We start from the raw sequence: 20,680 nt of genomic DNA, 5'->3' as shown, positions 1-20,680 counted from the left end.
GGACTGAGACTATTCATATACTTAAATAACACATGTGCTTTCCTGAATCAGGGTTAATTAGAGACAATTGTCAAGTTGCATGGTCTTGTGAACATCAGCTTGCTGTGTTGTTTTTCCACATTTCCAATATTTTTCAGTATTATTACCCTGATGACATGTGCAAACTATGAAATAACTTCCATGCCTTATGTGCATCTTTTGAGTTTTTAATGTATTGAAAATGAAAACCAATTATGACTTTATTCCTTGTTTTGTTTTATCCTAGAAATTGGCAATAAGAAATTTTATAAATACAGCCAAGAGAAGACATTGAAGTGGTTAAAGAAAAAGGTATTATGTTTCTCTTTTGCTTTCAAAGAGCTTTTATGTGCAAAATTTAAAATAGTAAGAAGTTTTCTTCACATTATATTTGAATCACAAAACGTGAGTATATTCGAAGTCCATATCCCGTTGAACAAGAGTAAACACATCAGTAAAGCTGTCGTACTTTAGAATGTGACAAATATAAAGTGTTAAGGAAATAGCAGATTTTTAGCAGATTCCCTCTTAGACAGAACCAGACTGTGGTTAGTCCCTGCACAGGCGCAGAAAGGTCCAGAGTAGGCTACAGTTGCTATTTCTATGCTGTCCCTGAGCTCAGGGACTGCTCTTTGCCTTAAAGCATGGGAAGGAAGCAAGGCTATGACCATTTCTCGCTCCCTAGCCCATAGCAGCCGGCCAAACATGGAGGGAAGCATACCTTGAACACTGCTGTGATTTGATGCAACTGTGTTCCTCATGAGCTCTCTACATTGTCTCCCCTAATACTGGTGGGGCGTGCAAAAATGTATCACCCGTGAAGCAAGCCTGCCCACACTCTCTATGCCTAAAAGAAATTGTACTGTGTCAGGTAAGCTGTTGTCCAAGCTGCTGTACTTGTCCAAGCTGTTGTACACAAAGAAGCAGATCCTTTCAATCAGAATAGATCTACTGCAACAGCATCCATCTGAGAAAATGATTAAATCTATGTCAATCACAAGATGTAAGGGAGCCTTGAAAAATTGCCATTAACGTTTACCATCCCAAACACAAAAACTACTTCCCACCTTTTGCCATGATCATGGGCGGGGTGGGGGGGATAACAATAATGTTCTTGCCTGTTAAAGGAAGTACTGGTCTGGGTTAAGTGGAATTTTTCCAAGGCTGGTATAAGGGAAAAATATCACTGGAAGAGCCCATATAGTTTCACATCTCTGATATTAATTTTCACATCCATGGCTGAATATTTATGTTTTTGCAGGTGCCTGTTATATAATTATAATGTTCTTGATCTATTGATAAGGTTAAGATTTTATCAAGGTATTTTTAGTAAAAGTCATGGACAATAAACAAAAATTCACAGAAGCCTGTGACCTGTCTGTGACTTTTACTAAAAATACCTGAGGGGGCGGGAACTAACAGTCGGAGCCCCGCCGGGGGCTGGCCTCTGCTCCAACCCTGCCTCTGCTTCTCGGTTGGAGCTGATAGCTTCTCCAGCCCCGGGGGCTGACTCAGTCCCGCTGCTGCTCCTGTGGCAGGGGCTGACCACCGACCACTACTCCAGCCCCACTGCTGCTCCTGGGCAGGGGCTGACAGCTTCTCCAGCCCCAAGAGCTGAAGCAGAAGAAGTCATGGAGGTCCATTAAAGTCATGGATTCCGTGACCTTCAAAACAAAATTGGATCCTTCTCTATTGACAATCTCTCTCTTATATTGAATCTGACAATGCCCTGGCCTACAGAATCCTGATGATTACATTCCATTCCTGTTCAGGACTCCATTCCCATTCCAATAGAAATGGAAAAACCCTTACTTTTCTGAGCAGGTGCATGAATCATCTGTAAAATCCATAGCTGCTCCAACTGTAAATTCCAGCCCGTCTCAGCGGAGCTGCAAATCTAGCTGACATGTCTCAAAGGCAGCAGGCCGAAACACTGGATCCTTAATTTTTTGAGATCATATGCTAGTCATTACAGATGTATATTAAGTTTCATCACAGTTCATAACTTGAGCATTTTATGTGCTTTAAACCAAATTACAAGGGCTTTGTCACCGTATTAACACACGTGCATAACAACATTGATTTAGACATTTCAATCTGTGGCTCCTTACAGGTCAGCCAGACAGTGAAAGTACTTAAAAGCAGCAATGTATGTGTGGGTGGAAGGGTGCAATCAGCTACATTTATCAGCGGCAAACAAATCACAGATGTTAAAGAAGGTAAGAAAACGAAGTGTAGTTCTAACTAAATATATCTTTATGTGATAAGATACCTGCAGCTTAGATGCTCAGCTAGAATCTAGCAATAATTTTAAATGGTTTGTAAACATTTAAAAATATTTCTTGCCCAAAATGTTTTTCGTGTAGTTACTGTAGTGGTGCCATGACTGTTTTGAGTTCTGTGGTGCCTGAAATGTGGTAATTGTATAATGCACCAAATATACCGGGAGAAGGGTTCTGAATAGCTTCTAGTGAGATCTAATTGAGGCGCCAATTCAGCAAACCATCACTATTCATTGATGTGCTCGGAGAACAAATACTCAAGTTGGGATTGTACTCCTGTGCAATGATTATGCAGAGGGAGAGAGAGAGAATATGCATCTTGTGTAATCTTAGTATAATAGATATGAATTATCTCTATACAGTATGTTCATGTCATGCTCAAATAAATTGGTTAGTCTCTAAGGTGCCACAAGTACTCCTTTTCTCTATACAGTATGTATAGGCATAGTTATGTTATGTATACTCACATAATATAAATTATGATTTAATAATATATTGAATACACACAATATAAAGGGGGATTTTCAAAAGTGCCTTTGTGCGCACAAGTCCTACTGAAAGTCACTACGACTTGTGTTCCTAAATCATTTAGATGATTTTGAAAATTCCACCCAAAGTGTTAGAGTTATTACCATAATCATTAAGTTATAAGGTTTCACCATTATTTTGATCACCTTTTTTCCTGAGGACAAGGTCAATGAGGGGTTGGATTATGAAATATCCTAGATATGCCCTTCAGAATATGCACTATGATGAAGAAAAAGATCAAAATTTTAAGAGAAGAAATTCAAATTCAGAAAGTAATTAGAGCAAATTAAGCAAAGTAAATTATTCACTTTACTAAGAGGTTCAGAAGCCAGCCTGCAATCTAAAAATGAGGAAACAATGAACAGGTAATCGTGGCAGGCTTCTTGAACACTGAGTACTGAGTATGTGGAAAACCAGTTATCAAGTAATGATATGAAGGAAAAAGCATAAATGAGATTTAAGAGATATCTAGACAGTTTTATAGGGGGTGCATTATAATATATAGTTTCAAAAAGGAGGTGGTGCTGAGAGACTTGCGTGCCTTTAACTTTACAGTAACTTTTTATTACTTCCAAAAAGATTAAATAAATAAAAGGAAATTGGAACTGTCAGATCAGGTCCATCTTTACTATATTTAACCATTATCTTTGGTAAATTTATTGTTAGTCTCAATCTACAATGTTTTCTCTTGTATCCTCCCACCTTACAGGAAGGTGTGTATATTCTTTATTATAGATTTGCCATTGAAAGGGGTCTAGATTTTAAAGAACAACATTGAAGGAGGGAATATTGTGGGTTAAAGTTAGGTCAGTTTTGGAGGAGGTTCTGAAGTGTCTCTAACTACTGTATGTAGCAAAGGGATTGGCAGAAAGTCAAAGGGAACTTACTCAACACTTATTTTTAATCATCATTCAATGATAAGAGAGTGCAATTGATTTTTGCATACAGTTGCTGATTCAAGAGTATGGCAGTAATCTTCACAGTCTACCTGTAAATGCAGCTGTGTAGATTACAGTAATAACCACCAGGTAGCATCTGTTGGTGTGGTAAGACAGAAGTGTTGTAGGGCATCCAATGGGAGAATGAGTACAAGGGAAACAAGGAAGGATTAGCGTGTGGGATCTGAATGTTTTATTAGAGAGGAAGGTTGGGAGTCTTATAACCCAGGGAGAAGAGATGGATCTTGAGATGAGATTTGCTATTAGGGAGGCTATTTCATATGGTGAGAGCAGTGTGGGAGAAGCCCACTGAGAAAAGACAAGGAAGGGAGATACAAAATTCTCTGACATTTGAGAAGAGAAGCAAATAGCCTGAATAAATGGAAAAGCTGGCGGCAGGTTAAGAGTTAGGGTATGGGTTAGGGTGGCAGTAGGAACTCCTTGGAAAACTCTGTACTGGATTTTTAAATAAGGAAGCCAGTGAAGATTTCTGGAGGACAGGGGTGATGCAGCTTCATATCTGAGTCTGAGAGAAGTGAAGAATTGCTGTAGTAATTGACTTGACCTAACAATTCAGTGCCATAAAAAGAAGAGCAAGATAACAAGAACATCTCTATTTAGGTATAGATGGGGTATAAGGGTGAAGTTCAGAATCAGTGTGTTGGATCTGGACCACTCTTTTATGGTTTTGGATGCCAAAGGGGGTTAAGGAAGGAGGAAATACGTGAGAAACAAATCTGCTTTTTGTTGTTGTAAAGCACGCAGGAAAGTGGTGCCAGTAGAGCTAAAATGTGCACACTGGGGCCAGTTTATTAATTATATCTGTTTTGGCGCCAATTTGCTTTGTGCTATTACAAAACTTCACGTAATCGTGTGTGGCAAACCATCTCTGACCCAGGAGAAATATATCTTTTCTACTCTGTGGGCTGGTTTACCATATGCTTCCATATAGTTCGGGGGAGGGGGTTGAAGTGCTTGGCTGTTTTAAGGCTAATTAAGAGGCAAGGTATTGGCTTGGGGTCTGCTTGTGCAAACATTTATGCATGTGAGTAAAGTTACTCTCTAATAGCCCCATTGACATCAAGTTATTCACATACAGAAGAGTTTGCAGGAGCTAAGCCTTGTTTTGCCGTTTTGTGGGGAGGGGGACAGAAAAAGAGATGTTTTAGGACTTCATGTTGCCAAAGGTTTGATTTCCAGAAAAACTTTTATAGCAAGAGTTTCCTGTCCTGAAAACAGCTTCTAGTAGTTCATATTTCCACAGATAATTATCCTGTCTTGCCAGTGATGTTTAGATATGCCTTGGCATTTTTCATAAAATACTGACATTAAGTACAAGGCTTTGAAATAGACTCATTGTCTCATCTAATTGTTTTCAGTTGAAGCCAGAAATATATTTTAGTACTGAAACTGTTGCCAAATAATTGTAGGATCCAGATGCTTTAAAATTAATGATTACACATTTTGTTGAGTCAGCTTTTTACTTCTGCAGCATTTTTTAAAAATTAATTGTGCAGAAAAAATACATTATATTTAGAGTTCTCAGAAAGCAAACAGATTTTATAAAGTACATGCCACAGAGATTAATAACATCTGTGCTGACAAAGTAAGCATAGTAACTCCTTGCTTTTTAATTAAACCTACAAGTGTCATGTAACATAAACTACTCAACAAAGAGAAACATCACGTGTCTGTTAGTAGTTTCTTAGCATTAGCTCATCATAATGGGTTATAGTGACATACAAGAGCATGGATTGAAAAGCAGTCCTGTGACTGTATAACATGGATCACACACTCTTTCCCCGAATCATGTTTGTTTGTTTTTAACTTTCAGATGACTATGTACGATATGCCCATGGTTTAATATCAGAATATATTTCTGAAGATCTGAGTGTTGAGCTATCTAAGTACTTACAGTAAGTATTTTAATTATTTGTTAGCTTTATATGACACACATTGCTCTGCAGATGACCTTTTCTACTGAATACTGTAACTTTGACCATCAAGTTACAGGGACTGATAGAGATATTTTTGTCACTTATTAAATATCCGAGGAGGGTAGGAATTGGAGGAGGAAGTCAAATCCTACTGAAGAAAATAGAAAGGAACATAAATTCTGGCAAGTCAAATGTAAAAGTATAATTAGGCAGGCCAAAAAAGAATTTGAAAACCAATTTGCAAAAGACACACAAAGTAACAGCAAAACTTTTTTTTTAAGTACATCAGAAACAGGAAGCCTGCCAAACAATTGGGGGGGCCAATGAGTTATCAAGGTGCTAAAGAAGCACCTAAGGAAGACAAAGCCATTGCAGAGAACCTAAATTGATTCTTTGCATCAGTCTTTATCGTGTAGATGTGAGGGAGATTCCCACACCTGAGCCGTTCTTTTTAGGTGACAAATCTGAGGAACTTTTCCAAATTGAGGTGTCAGTAGAGGAAGTTCTGGAACAAATTGATAAACTAAACAGTAATAAGCCACAGGACCAAATGGTATTCACCCAAGAGCTCTGAATGAACTCAGTTATGAAATTGTGGAACAACTAACTATGGAATGTACCTATCACTTAACAGCCTCTGTACCAGATGACTGGAGGACAGCTAATGTAATGTCAGTATTTTTTTTTTAAAGCTCCAGAGGCAATCATGGCAACTACAGGCCAGTAAGCCTAACTTCAGTGCCAACAATAGCAAAGAACAGAATTATCAGACACATAGATGAACATGATATATTGGGGAAGAATCAGCACAGCTTTTGTAAAGAGAAATCATGCCTATTAGAATTCTTTGAAAGTATCGACAAATGTAGACAAAGGTGATCCAGTGGATTAGTGTATTTGGACTTTCAGAAAGCCTTTGACAAGGTCCCTCTGCAAAGGTTCTTCAGTCATGGGATAAGAGGAAAGTTCTTCAATGGATTAGTAACTAGTTAAAAGATAGGAAACAAAGGGTACAAATAAATGGTCAGCTTTCACTATGGTGAGAATTAGTCCCCCAAGTATCTATACTGGCACCAGTGTAGTTCAACATATTCATAAATGATCAGGAAATGAAGGTAAACAGTGATATGGCAAAATTTGCAGACAATACAAAATTACTTAAGACAGTTAAGCTCAAAGCTGGCTGAGAAGAGTTACAAAAGGATCTCAGAAAACTAGGTGTGTGGGCAACCAAATAGCAGATGAAATTCATTGTTGATAGTGCACAGTAAGGCATATTGGAAAACATAATCCCAGCTATACGTACAAAATGATGGGGTCTAAATTAGCTGTTGCTATTCAGAAAGTGATCTTGGCGTCATCATGGATAGTGCTATGAAAACATCTGCTGAAGTGCTGCAGCAGTCAAAAAGCTAACAGTATTAGGAACCATTAGGAAAGGGATAGAAAATACCATGTCACTGTCTAAATCTGTGGTATTCCCATATCTTGAACACTACGTGCAGTTCTGGTCACTTTATCTCAAAAAAGATATTAGAACTGGAAAAAAGTACAGGGAAGGGCAATAAAATTGATTAGGGGTATGGAAGAGCTTCCATATGAGGAGAGATTAAAGAAGACCGGGACTGTTCAGCTTAGAAGAGAGATGACTCAAGGGGATATGACAGAGGTCTATAAAACCATGAATGGTTTGGAGAAAGTGAATAAGTGTTATTTACCCCTTCACATGAACCCAGGGTCATCCAATGAAATTAATAGGCAGCAGGTTTAAAACAAACAAAAGGAAGTTCTTCTTCATGCAACGCACAGTCAACCTTTGGAATTGTTTGCAATGTGATTTTTTTGAATGCCAAAGCTATAACCAGGTTCAAAAAAGAATTAGGTAAGTTCATGGGGAATAGGTCCATCAATAGTTACTTACCAAGATGGTTAAGGATGCCTCCCCACGCTCTGGGTGCCTCTAAACCTCTGACTGCCAGAAGCCAGGACTGGGTGATGAGATGGATCACTCAGTAATTGCCCTGTTCTGTCTGAAGCATCTATCGCTGGCCACTGTCAAAAAACAGGATACTGGGCTAGATGGACCATTGTTCTAACCCAGTATGGCCATTCTTAGGAAGAGTGGAACTTTCTTTATTAAGTCTAGGTTGGCATTGTGAATGTAAACAGCATGTTTTGCAAGTAGAAATATACTAATAATTATAATAATAATACCTAGCCCTTCATAGCACTTTTAATCCATTCATCTCAAAGTGCTTTACAAAGGTCGATGTTGTTATCACCATTTTATAGAGCGAGGTGAAGTTACTTTCCCAAGTCACCCAGAAGGCTAGTTGCAGTGCCAGGAATAGGACCCAGAACTCCTGGGTTCCACTGCAGTGGTCTGGCGATTAAGCTACACTGCCTCTCCATTCTCACTCAATCAGCTGCTATATATATATAAAATATCCTTTCACAGCTTATAGCCAAGCTTTTCAGAAGTAACTAGTGATTTGGGTTTTCCTCTGTTTTAGGTATCTGACTTGACACCATTAAAAGGGACTGATTTTCAGAGGGTGTTTGCTCAGCACTTTCTGAAACTCAGGCCTCTTTCAGTTGTCACCTAAGATGATTAAACCTAATGATTAAACCCACTAGCCACTTCTTTCGAAAACTTGGCTCTCATCGTTAGTGTGTCATAAAAGTAATATGAAATTAAGTGAAAAATATTTTGAGGGTGATTGATGGGATTAGCATTGATGCCCTCTTTGTGGGAGAGGAATGTAATTTCAGGTTAACATATTCAAAAGTTATATTCCAATATATTGATTTGTTTCTATATGAAAACTGTAACTTAAAATCTTTTATTCTGAAGGCTTCCAGAACTTACAAGTCCAGAAGCAGACCCCCCGCTAAAGGTAGGAAAATAGGAAAAATTTTAAGGTAGAAAACTAATAAAACTTCTTGATGGATGTCTGTTTTGTTGTGGATTAGTCTCTCTCAAATGTTTGAGGCAATTAAAACTAGACTGGACAAAGCATTAAATAATATGCAGTAAGGAGCAAACCTGCATTGTAGTAGCACTGATCAGAAATATAGGGGGAGGCGGATCCCAAAAATTTTGCCAAATATTTTTCTATTTTTTATTCATCAAAATTTCAGTCATCTTTGTCAATAATTTTTTCCTGTTTTTATAATGAAAAATCAAAAAAAATGAGCATCTCTTGTTGGTAGATTGATGGGACTATATGACCTCATGTCTTTTTCATAAAAGTTACACCTGTCCAACCACATGGAAGTAACTGTGGCCACAATTTATTGCTTTGATTCTGTCTTGAGCCAAGTGATATTCATTAGGTGTTACACTAACTCTGCTGAGCGTTCTTGTGATGTAGATTATACAATGTGTATGAATGTCTATTATGCTTGTTTGGATAGTGCTGAGAATCTGTTTTTAGAAAGGTCTAGTGACTTCTAAAAATAATCAGCAGTGTGATTACAACTCAAGCCATTTTTAGAATTTTGTTCAATAGTTTGACTGTGAAATAATGTCTGCGGTCCCATTGACTTCCACATGGCTGCTCACGGTGTGTTGAGCACATGTGTAAATCTTTGTAGGTTCAGGGCCTAAAATGCTACTTTAATATGTTTTATCTCACTGCTTTACAGGATCAAGGCATAAATTAGGTGAAATTTGATTTGCTTTAAACCTTCTGTTTTAGCTTATTTTAAAATTTCTCTTATGTGAAACCAAGGTGGTTGTTAGGACAAAATGTATGGTTCCTACAAATCAAGACAGATCTGATGTATGTCTCTTACTAATACAAAGTAATTGCTTCTTAAATAATAATCTGAAATAAATTTCTGAAGGGAGAGAGACGCAGGAGCCTTAGAGTATAGCTACAAATGTCCACTAGCTGGAGCATATTACCAAGCTTACTCTTCTATTACAAGACTTTTTGAGGAAGTCTGAACTCTTCATGTGACACATGCCAACCATCCCATTAATTGTAACCACCAATCTTGCATTGTAATCACTATATCTTCTCAGAGTATGAAGTGTGGTGCTGTCAGATCATAATACATAGCCACGCAAAATACTTGAGATCACTTAAAGCTGAACTACAAAAGTTTTACTGAAAGTTAAAAACATGAAGATTCCAAAAGAGGGACATCATAATTTATTGTTAGGCTGTCATTTAAAAATGTTCTTATAGTGTAGCATTTAAGAAAACTACCTCCCAAAGGGCCTGCTCCAACTTGGATTGAACTAAAAAAACGGCTGCTGTTGGATCTGTTCCTAAGGGCCTGAGAAATCTAAGATGCAGACCTGGTTTTTGTGCCAGTGAGAGAGATCACAAGTGCCAATAAATAGAGTGAAAAATAAGGATTTAAAATAGAACGGTTACCATTCAGGTTACTTTCACTATCACTCACTCTGGCAAAGAAACTAGAAAGGCTGCAGCTCAGATTTCACAGGATATTAAGGCAATGGTAATTGTCTCTGAAAATTAAAAAAAAAAAAAAAAAAAAAGAAAAGCACTCATTACATTTGTGAAATGCCAAATGCACACAGCTTAGGGAAAGAAACATGCATTCTTAAGGCCTGATCATATCAAGTGCTGAACTCCCTTGAGTTCGATTGACTTCAATAGTAGTTAAGGATAGCTAGCAACTTGAACAGTTAGGCTCTTAGATTGTCACTGAACTGAAATTAGAGAGCATTGAGCAAAAACAAGTCAATGTATGTCAAACAAGTCAACATATGAACATTACCAGATTGTGGAAAGTAGCGATCCCAGGAGAGGTTGTATGCAACACACAGATTAGACATTGTTCCAAATGTAGGATTGCTTTGTGCTTTCCGGTCCCAAGAGACCACAAGGACCTGAATTTTGTCCCCTGTTCCTTGGCCAGTAGATAATACTTTTCAGCACTAATCCATAAAGATGAGTCAAATAGTCTCTGAATTAAAAACTAAAGGCAAAGGATGGAAATTGAAATGTATATGTAAGTGATTCTATAAATCAGTCTTCTGTGGGCAAAAGAGAAGAAAATGTGTTTCCTACAAAACTAACCAAACTTCTCCGAATAGTGAAGAGATACTGTTTATCTTCCTGTTTCTTGAGGAGACTGTTATGAAAAGAGACCTACCAGTACTCCATTGCATATTACTTGTTTGGTTGCCTGTGCCATTTCAGTGTCTAGCTTACACCAGAAAGCCCGAGGGCCTTTTCAGCTTTAACGTTCAATGTGTGTACATCACAGTAGTGGTTGACAGAGCGACTTCATCACTCTTAACATTTCAGAAAAGGAAATTCTCAGATGCACCTGTGGAAGCAGAAGAAGACTACACTAAGTTTAACAGCAGTGATCTCAAGAAGAAAAAGGTACGTGTGCTTTATGCGTGTGCATGCCCACATTTTGTTAAAGTGTGTTTTAATGCTGGTCAAATAGTTACCCAGGGTGCCCATTTTTTGCAATGTGCCTCTTAGTCAGAAAAGCAAATGTAAAATGGATGTTTTCGGAAAGTATATTCAACATGTTCTGAATTAGAATCAATGTACTGTATTGTAGGTGGGTTCACCTTGATAAGAACCAAACTAAAAGTGACTTTCTGGGTCATTGAGTCCAGTTCCCTGCTATCTCAGGCAACCCCATCATATAATCCTGTTCATAAACTTATCAAACTCCATCTTGAGACCAGTTAGGTTCCTTGTTTCCGCTACTCCAGTTGGACGGCTGTTCCCCAACCTCACTCCTCTGATGGTTAGAAACCTTCTTCTAATTTCCAGCCTAAATTTACTCTTGGTCAGTTTATATCCATTTGTTCTCATGTCAGCACTGTCTTTTTACTCTTCCTGGTATTTTACCCCCGAATATATTGATCCTGCCAAGTCTTCTAAAGCAGTCAGTATTCTTTTGAGGTACTTAATTGTTTGTGAATAAGGCAGGTCAGAAATTTTTGAAGCAATCAAAAAGGTTTGACATGAAGGTCGTGACCATATATTATCACCATTTATCATGGCACATTTCATAAGAGGTACCATAGAAGTGTTGATTCCAGAGTCCTGGAAAAAATGTAGTGAAAGCAATTGCATTCTCCTTCTTTAAACTCTACCTGCAGTTTCCATTTGACATGATAGTCTTAATTTCCCATCCTAAACTGTTGTGTAGTGTTTGTGTAGTGTTGCAGTGTAATGTTAAATAACTGCAAAGGTGACTGTGTTTTAGTGGTGGGCCTTAGATAGCCACTTACTTAACTAATGTTACATGGCTTAGTGAATGTTTATAAAGCTTTCTGATCCCCTTGGATGAAAGCTACTACAGCAGTGTAAAGGATTATTATTTATTTATTATGGAAAATGGGAGTGCAATTAGTTTGCTGTTGTATTATTTTTAAAAAAGGGGCAAGGGAGGCAACATTGATTTAAATTCCCAGGTATTTTCAAACAGGTCTTAATTTGCCCACAGATGTTGTATTGTGCAGTTGTTTGTGTGGGTTAATAAAGTAAATCAATACCAGCTGCCTAATTTGCCAACTTCAATGTAAGTTTTCAGGGAAGTCCAGTGGAGTCTACCATTTTGTCACTCCAAGGGGAGAAGCAGAGATATGAAAATAAATAGATCCTCTGTCTGCACCAAGCCTAAGGAGCCAGGCTTGGTGTTGAGTGGTTCTGTGGATGCTGAAGAAGAAGGAATTCTCCAGTCCATAGGGAGGCAATAGAGCCCCACTCCATGCTGTTATTGTAATAGCTACTGCTCTTTGCACCTCTACTCTTCCAGGAGCCGTGGGTCCTCCTAGTGCAGGGGTGGGCAAACTTTTTGGCCCAAGGGCCACATCGGGGTTACAAAACTATATGGAGGGCTGGGTAGGGAAGGCTGTGCCTCCCCAAACAGCCTGGCTCCACCCCCTATCCGCCCCCTCCCACTTCCCACCCCCTGACTGCCCCCCTCACAACCCCAACCCATCCAACCCCCCCGCTCCTTGTCCCTGACCGCCTTGCTCCTGGGGCCTCCGCAACCCCACCCCCTATCCAACCACCCCTTCTCCCTGTCCCCTGACTGCCCCAACCCCTGTCCACACCACCGCCCCCCAGGACTTCACCCCCAATCCAACCTCCCCTGCTACCCGTTCCCTGACTTCTCCCCGCCCCCTTACCATGCAGGAGCAAGCCATGCCGCCGCATTGCCCCGCAGGAGTGGCGTGTCAGAGCATGGGCGGCACAGTGAACTCAGACTGCGGGGGAAGGGGATCAGCAGGGGAGGGGCCAGGGGCTAGCCTCCCCGATCAAGAGCTCAGGGGCTGGGCAGGACGGTCCCGCAGGCCGTAGTTTGCCCACCTCTGTCCTAGTGGTTGTTCCATTCCCCCCCCCCACCACCACCCTTTCCCACAAACCCTCTTCCATTAGGGGCATTCCACAGCCTTAAAAGACGGTACAGGAGTTCCCCTATGTTCTTGTGATAAATGACTCAAAAGCTCCATTTTTTCCCCACTCCCATACCATGTACATGCAGTTTTTGAATCTTGGCACAAAAAGGACTGAAGAAAGCTTTAATATTAAATTTGATTTACTTCTGAAATAACAAAATATGTAGTTAAGAGCATCTGGGAAGGATGAATTGGCTCGTGGGTTCTGTTCAGTGTACTGCACTTTTAAAATACTTTGGCAGTGTTTTTGTTTGCACTGTAAGTAATGCAGATAATCTTACTGTTGGTTGCATATCATTATCCTGTCCATAACATCATAGCTAAACCCAAATTGAGTGAAATTGTGAAGTCCTACAGTAGGAGGATTAACAGAAGGAAAGGTCAATGCAAAGATTTCTTAATAGGGAAAATGGCTAGAGATGTGAAGCATGCTAATTTAAAATGTAAGAAGGGAAGGAGGTCAGCTCTATAAAATGTGGCACATAAAATGTGTTTTAGGTGTAACAGTCTCTAGGAAGCTGTCCCAGTGGCCTCAACATGCTTTTCAAACCTTGGTTACCTCTTTCATCGTTAGTGTCCTTTCTTCTCTTTCCCTTTATTTCACTGTTCTAAAAGATTTTGATAGTAAATCAGTGTGAATTATTCATCATCTGTAATGCAAGGCTGTAATCCAGCCGGCTGACAACATAATCATGAGACTGAGTCACAGGGTACAGTATACGTCTGCTGTATTGCGTGCATTATTCCTGTTAATGTACACTCCAGGATTATCCAAAGTAAGCATTTGAGTTAGGGTACTTCATTCTGCAGGAGGGAGAGATATTTTGCTTCCTTATCCTCTTAACAGATTCTCTGTCTTTGAGGTTAAATAATTCATGACAACTATTTTCTGTTGAAAAATCTCAAAATTGTAAGGTTTTTTCCTTCAGTTTTATCCCACATCATCTTTCCCTGCTGTATACTGTAGACTAAGAAACCAAGCAAACCTTTAACTGATTTCAGTATGTGTGAGTTTGTAGATTAGCATCCCCTCCTGCAGATTTGCTCAGTAATTTTTCTTTTTTTCTCTTTTTACCTCATTTCGTTAACAGACAACTAGCAAGATGTCTGCTGCTCAGAAAGCTCTGGCCAAAGTTGACAAAACTGGAATGAAAACCATTTCTGCTTTCTTTAGCGCAAAACCTAAAGCAACAAAATAAAGATTTGAAACTAAAACATATTTTTGATACATAATTATTTTTGTAGTTACTATTGTTCTAAAGCTAACTTCTTTCCTCTGTTTTTGTTGTTGGTTTATTTAGTCTGTCAGCTAATGAGGATTTTAAAGCAGGATTTCTGGATCTAGTGAGTGTGTTACATTTCTGAGATTTACATGTTGTATAAAATCAGACTGGAGCAGCTTCTTAAGGTTTCCTTATTAGCCCAGGTCAAAACACGTGATGTGAGAGCTGCTTAGGGTAGGTTATCTTTGCACCCAGAATTCCTGCATTGTTTTTGTTGTAATTGCAATAAATAACAAAACTAATATAGCATAATAAATTGATGTATGAAACAAATGTTTGTTGTGTTTTCTGTATTCATAGAAGTATGCTGAGTTTTAGATAAGCTGTGGCACTTGGGATATGTCTATCCAGAGATAAAAAATCCTAACAGGATCCCAGAGCTTGGACTCCAACCTGAGCCCGAACATCTACACAGCAATTTTTAGCCCGCAAGCTTGAGTCAGCTGACCTGGGCCAGCCGTGGCTGGCCCGTGGGTCTTTTATCGCTGTGTAGACGTACCCTCATAGTGCTTCCCTGCGTATACACCTCTACACCATCTTTAAAAATTATGACATCACTGAAAAGTTTGCTAATTTTTTTTAGCAGTATAAATCTGCTAAAAAAAATTATGTATCTTTCACTGTTTGTTTCCAAGAATCATGGCTTCTTACCAAAATAAGTTGCCAAATGTTTGTTTAAAGACAAAGACTGAGATTTTCAAAGAAGCCTAATGACCAAATCTCAATAAATCCAAATAAGCAAAAGGTGGGTGCCCTAACCACCAGCCAATAGTCACTTTATCTCTCTGGCTCACTGATTATTCATGTAGTTTATAAACAGTGGAATAGCTTCATCAGGAGAAACTGAGGAAGCTGCAGACCAGAACATCCCATAACCTAGTGGCTAGGGTGCTCTCCTGTAATGGAGGAGACTCAAGGTCACCATATCAGGCACAGAAGGAAATTGAACCCAGTCTCCCATGTGAGCCACTTGGCTAAAGCGTCCAAGTCAGGCAGAAACACCTTCTCCTCCCCAGCCATTTTGTGGATCCAGCTCTTTGCTGCAATGCCTAAAATCAAAACAGAATTTTTCAAGTGGAAATGAAACATTTTGTTTTGACATTACCAAAATGTTTTTGATTTTTTCAGTTCAGTCAAAAGTGTTCAGCAAACTTGACACACACACGCACACACATTTTGATGGACCCATAACTGCATTTTTCAGTAAATAAACTTCCCCCAGTCCTAATCTAGGAGCACAAATCCCACTGATTTTTAATTGAAATTGTGCTCCTAAATCATTTAGATGCTTTTTAAAAATTCCACTCTTGGGTGCCTCAACTTTTGTTTTCTTGTGTAAGGAAGTTGGGACGGAAGGACTGACATGACAATGAAATAAAGAAATAATGCATAAACATGTATAATATAATCCATGTTAATCTGATCATAGTTCATATTCACTGCTTTACAAATAAGTTGTAGGAAACAAGGCAAAAGATAAATCTCAGAACATGGTGGGTTTGAATGAAAGAAAGAAAACCATGCAGAGCCATGACATTCTGATCACTCTGATCTATAATTGTCTTTAGCCCTTTTTCACCAGACCCATCAGCAGAGGTTCCTGTACCATTCTGAAATCAATATCTGTCAGCTAAACAACTCTTAACAATTAAGACCGGATGTCGTCACATCTGTGTTCTTCCAGTTGGTTATAAGCAATTCTTTTGAGACCTCCCTTGTCACTTTGTTGCTGTACTAATTTTTTATCCTGGGAGTGTAAGTAATTTCCAGCATTGTGGCACCATATGGAATACTAAAGATCATCTTGTAGGAAACATTCTTGTGAATTGGTAAGAGTTTCAAACATAAACAATTGTGCCCTAGAGTCTAAGGATGTTGTTTTCAAAACCACTCAGCATTACCCTAACTGCTCCCATTGAAGTCAATGCTAAAATTCCAATTAACTACAGTGGGAGTAGAGTTAGGCCAATGACGAGTGCTTTGGGAAAACCCCACCCTTGAGTTCCAAATGGGAAAAGCAAACTTTTATGGCTGTTATGATTGGAATGCTGCATGCAATCTGTGGTGGTTTAGAAGTATTTTGGAAGACCGTGACGGAAATTGGTTTATGTTAACTGGAAGTCTGCTTCAGGCATTGAAAAGGCAGTGAGGAAGAAGGCACAGAGTTGGGAGTGAATGAAGAGAATGGTCGGGAGGAAGGCTTGAATGGAACACAGAGATAGGAAGGTGTTATAGGAGAAGCTGAGGATCGAGATGTAAGGGCAGAAGCATGGAGAATGGATTTCTAAAGCAAACACTGATTCTGGGTTTTACACTTCGAAGTTTTAAAAGTCAGAGCACCAATAAAATTCAGTTTTAAAAGCAAACCTTTACATGAGTTAAATGAGTTGTGAACTTTGCTCTTAAAAAACAGGTCAAATTAACTCTTCTGAATGGGTGGGGGATAGGTCACAGACAGAACAAGTCTGGTACAGATGGAAAGTATCTATCTTGACTTCTTATCTAGTGCACCAATTTTCTATACATGAATTCTACATTCATCCCTGCTCACCAGGGCAAGTCTGGAGTTCTTCCTGTGAGCACAGATGCATTCTGCATTAGTATGTCACATCTCAACTTCAGCTGTCAGCCATGCAGTAACTTATAACAATAGTAATTTTATTAGTGAATGTCTTTTGGTCCAGCAGAAACTCATGCATGACAAAAACCCAAGCTGTTTCCAAAAGCAGTAGAGCTTTCAGGTTAAAAAAAAAAGACAATTTTTTTTTAAAATATCCTTTCCCTTCAGGAAAGAATAAAATACATTTAGCAACTTTGAAACTTCCTTAACATGAAGCTGTAAGAAATACATAAAATAATGTTTCCGACCACAATGAGGATTTAAATATAGTAACAATGAAAGGCCAGCAGTAGCAGAATGGTCATTATGAAGTGTTGCTGTGACATTTTTTGCTTGGTTAGTTTAATACTAAACAATATGCCAGCACTGTTACAGAAACGTGGTTTCCCTTTTTTTTTTTACCCCTGGATTAACATGTCTTTGCTAAATTTGCATGTAAGTATCTGATATTTCCCCCCGTTTTTATAGCTGTTGTTTGGGATAGACGATTTTTTAAGAATGCATATCACAAATGGAGTGACCTCACTGAGTGTGGAAAATCTCCTGTGGATGGAAACGATAGCTCTTAGGGACCTTTCAGGGTTGGACTTTCACATTATCTTCAGTCTAAAATAATAAAACTAGCTCTAATTTGGGAAGTGACTATTTGATTATTGGTTTCAGAGTAACAGCCATGTTAGTCTGTATTCGCAAAAAGAAAAGGAGTACTTGTGGCACCTTAGAGACTAGCATGAAGTGAGCTGTAGCTCACGAAAGCTTATGCTCAAATAAATTGGTTAGTCTCTAAGGTGCCACAAGTACTCCTTTTCTTATTTGATTATTTTATTTTCCATGGAAAAGAACGTTTAAACAGCAAAGCTTGGATCTGGATCTGAAATTTAAGAAACTTCAGTGCTGTTTGTATACAGACGTTTGATTGTGGCTTTCTCCAGCTTTTTTTAAGAGAGAAAATAAAATGCATTGATTCTTATTTGAATAGATTGATGTTTGGTTTTTGTTCTTTTCTCTCTAGATGTCAGTAAAGAGATGTCAGAGGAGGAAATGAAGAACATAATGAGGCTTGGTTATATCACTTTTCATACTCTCAAAGCAGCTTTTAAAACTTTTTCTTTTGTGCTTTCTAAAAGTGATTTCTTAGAACAAGGCAACCCTAAGCTTTAAGAAACAGTTAATGTCAACAGATAACATTGTTGAACAAGCTGTGTGTTAATCATATGCAGCTTAAAATTTTATAGCTAATACAATATTGCTGTGTAAAGCCTTTTCAGGAAGATACTTTAAACACATGTGTAAATGTAAGCATGTGAGTAGTCCAATGGGTCTGTTCATATGGTTAAATGCTTTGCTGGGGGAGGGCCCAAGGGCTCAAGCCTACAAGGTGCTGAGCACTCTGACCCTGATCCAGCAAAGGCACATACTCGCATGCTTAACTTGAAATACATGAGCAGTCCCACTGACACCTTTGCATTTGTGATATCCATAAAATTCATGTGTAAAATTAAGCACATGCTTAAGTACTTCGCTGGATCAAGGCCAGAGGTTTGAGAATCCGCTCCTAAAAGATGTCGTGTTTCTATAGGATTTTAAATGATTTTCACTCTTTTTATAAAGATTATAAAATACTTATACTTATTCTGATTAAGTGGTGACAATTTCAATTTTAAGAAGATTCGGTTATATATCTACATACATTGTTGAGGAGCATCTCCTATGTTGTAGGTTACAAACTCTGCTGGGAAGCAGAATTTTCATTACAGATAGGAAAGCATTAAAAATTGGGCAAAAAAATTCCCTTGCTGCTAAATTCTGAATTGCGAATAATTTAAGAATCTTTTATGTGAGTAAGCTCCACTCTCACCTCTTGGAATTATAGTAGTTTGATGTACATCATTCTACAGTGTTTAGGCTTGAATCAGTGTTTTCGTTATAAAGGCAGGAGTTAAAAAATATGATCATAAGAAGGCTGAGAGCTAATATTTTTGGAAAAGAATAAGATACTGAAAATGTGCATTTTATGATACTAGAACTAAACAGATGGTTTTACCTTTTTACAGATTAGTCCATTTTGTTGCATTATATGGAAGCAGCGGAAAGCCAACAAATAATGAGAGAATCTTAATTTCTGTGCATGCATGATACATTTTAGGTGACTAAATTTCAACCAAACTATCCTTGTGAGAATATTTAGAACGTAGATTGTATGTGCAAGAATAGCAGCGGGATTATATGAGAGGACATAACTGCCATACGTGGTCCAAAACCCACTACTTAGTAACATGCACTGTAATTGTTTCTATCAGGCATATGGTATATGTTTGCAAAAATGATTACCTGTACCAATCTGCTGTTAACATTAAATTTTGCAAAATAAATGTTGTAAACTAGTAATTAACAACAGTTTTAAAATGACTGGCAATATATTTCTGTGAATCTTAACTATGGGCCCAATGGACCAAAGCGCTTAGGCAGATGACCTGTATGTTTACATAAAGCCTAAATATGTGTATGAGAGTGACAAGGTGGGTGAGATAATATCTTTTATTGGACAAACTTGTGTTGGTGAGAGAGACCAGCTTTTGAGCTTGGAACCTTGTGTCTAGCTGTGACATGCTTAGTACCTTACTCGGACTTGAAGAAGAGCTCTTTGTAAGCTTAAAAGCTTGTCTCTGTCACCAACAGAAGTTGGTCCAATAAAAGTTACCACCTCACCCACCTTGTCTCTCTAATATCTTGGGACCAACACGACTGCAACAACATTGCAAATAAATGTAGTGTTGAGGGGGAAAATATTTTGGCCCAATTCTGCAGTCATGTGTCATGCCCAGGGAAGTCAATGAGAGTTCTGAGTAAAGTTGATTGGGATATTTCCGAGAAACTACATTTCAGCAACAACAACCAAAAGGGGGGGGAGAAGAGGGGAGGGGAGACTATTCAATTTTCATTTCAGTTTCTGACCAGCTCTAGTTTTGAATAGGAAAGAAGGATTGGAAAGGAAAGGATTGCAGGACTAAGCCCTTAAATGTTTAAGACTCTTCTATGAAATAAGTTATTTTATGAACGCTCCTTTTAGAATTCTTATACTGATATTGTCTCTTTTATTGGCTTTGCACTGGACTAGTTAGCACTGATCACTTGTCATGGGTAGTTAATGTGAATTTTAATATAGATTTCAAGATATTCTTGTGTGGAGGATTCCGCGATTTGATGAGAGACTAAACTGCATTTTCTGTTTTTGCTAACTTGTATTCAAAATATGAGATGTATACTTCATTAAAGGGTATGGTTCAGTTTGTGTGTTGGATTGTATTTTTAATTTAAGTAGGACAAAGAAATAAATATCCTTACCCATGGAAACTTATGGAATAGCCTTCATTGGTCATTGCAGTAGTTTCACATGGAAAATAAAATACAGTCAACTAATATATTAGTCTGTGCCAGGTAATGAAGTGGTCAATTCTTGAACTGAGTGGAGTGAAAAATAAGTTTATTAACATATACAGGAAAAAAAGTAATCATGGTGTAAGTGGGTATAAATCTAAAGGTTCACGAAGGCAAATTCAGTAATACACTTAGAACCAGGCTTAAGTACTTTTCTGTACTGATGGCTGCGTAGTGTGTGTGTGTCTGTCTATTTATGAATTTGGTCAGGGCTTTGGAATGCTA

The 20,680-nt window shown here is 38.4% G+C and overlaps 1 protein-coding gene across 4 annotated transcripts in view; it reads left to right on the top strand.

Annotated features, from left to right (window-relative positions):
• The window catches only part of RNASEH2B (ribonuclease H2 subunit B), a 51,491-nt gene extending 31,187 nt beyond the window's left edge, over positions 1–20,304 (top strand). For 3 of the 4 annotated variants that reach the window (XM_084615064.1, XM_084615062.1, XM_084615061.1), the window contains exons 6-11: positions 266–330; positions 2,132–2,237; positions 5,601–5,682; positions 8,558–8,600; positions 10,992–11,072; positions 14,206–14,670. In XM_084615064.1, the coding sequence (XP_084471190.1) occupies positions 266–330; positions 2,132–2,237; positions 5,601–5,682; positions 8,558–8,600; positions 10,992–11,072; positions 14,206–14,313 (485 nt within the window). In that variant the 3' untranslated portion in view covers positions 14,314–14,670. Of the gene's footprint in view, positions 1–265; positions 331–2,131; positions 2,238–5,600; positions 5,683–8,557; positions 8,601–10,991; positions 11,073–14,205; positions 14,671–18,029 lie in introns of those variants that run through there. The other variant, XM_084615063.1, reaches the window with a different exon arrangement.
• Positions 20,305–20,680: the final 376 nt, after the last annotated feature.

This window comes from Lepidochelys olivacea, assembly GCF_965140295.1.
Source record: "Lepidochelys olivacea isolate rLepOli2 genome assembly, chromosome: 1".
Taxonomy (NCBI): domain Eukaryota; kingdom Metazoa; phylum Chordata; order Testudines; family Cheloniidae; genus Lepidochelys; species Lepidochelys olivacea.
The sequence above is the reverse complement of the archived record's forward strand: the minus strand, read 5'-3'. Positions and strand labels throughout refer to the sequence as shown.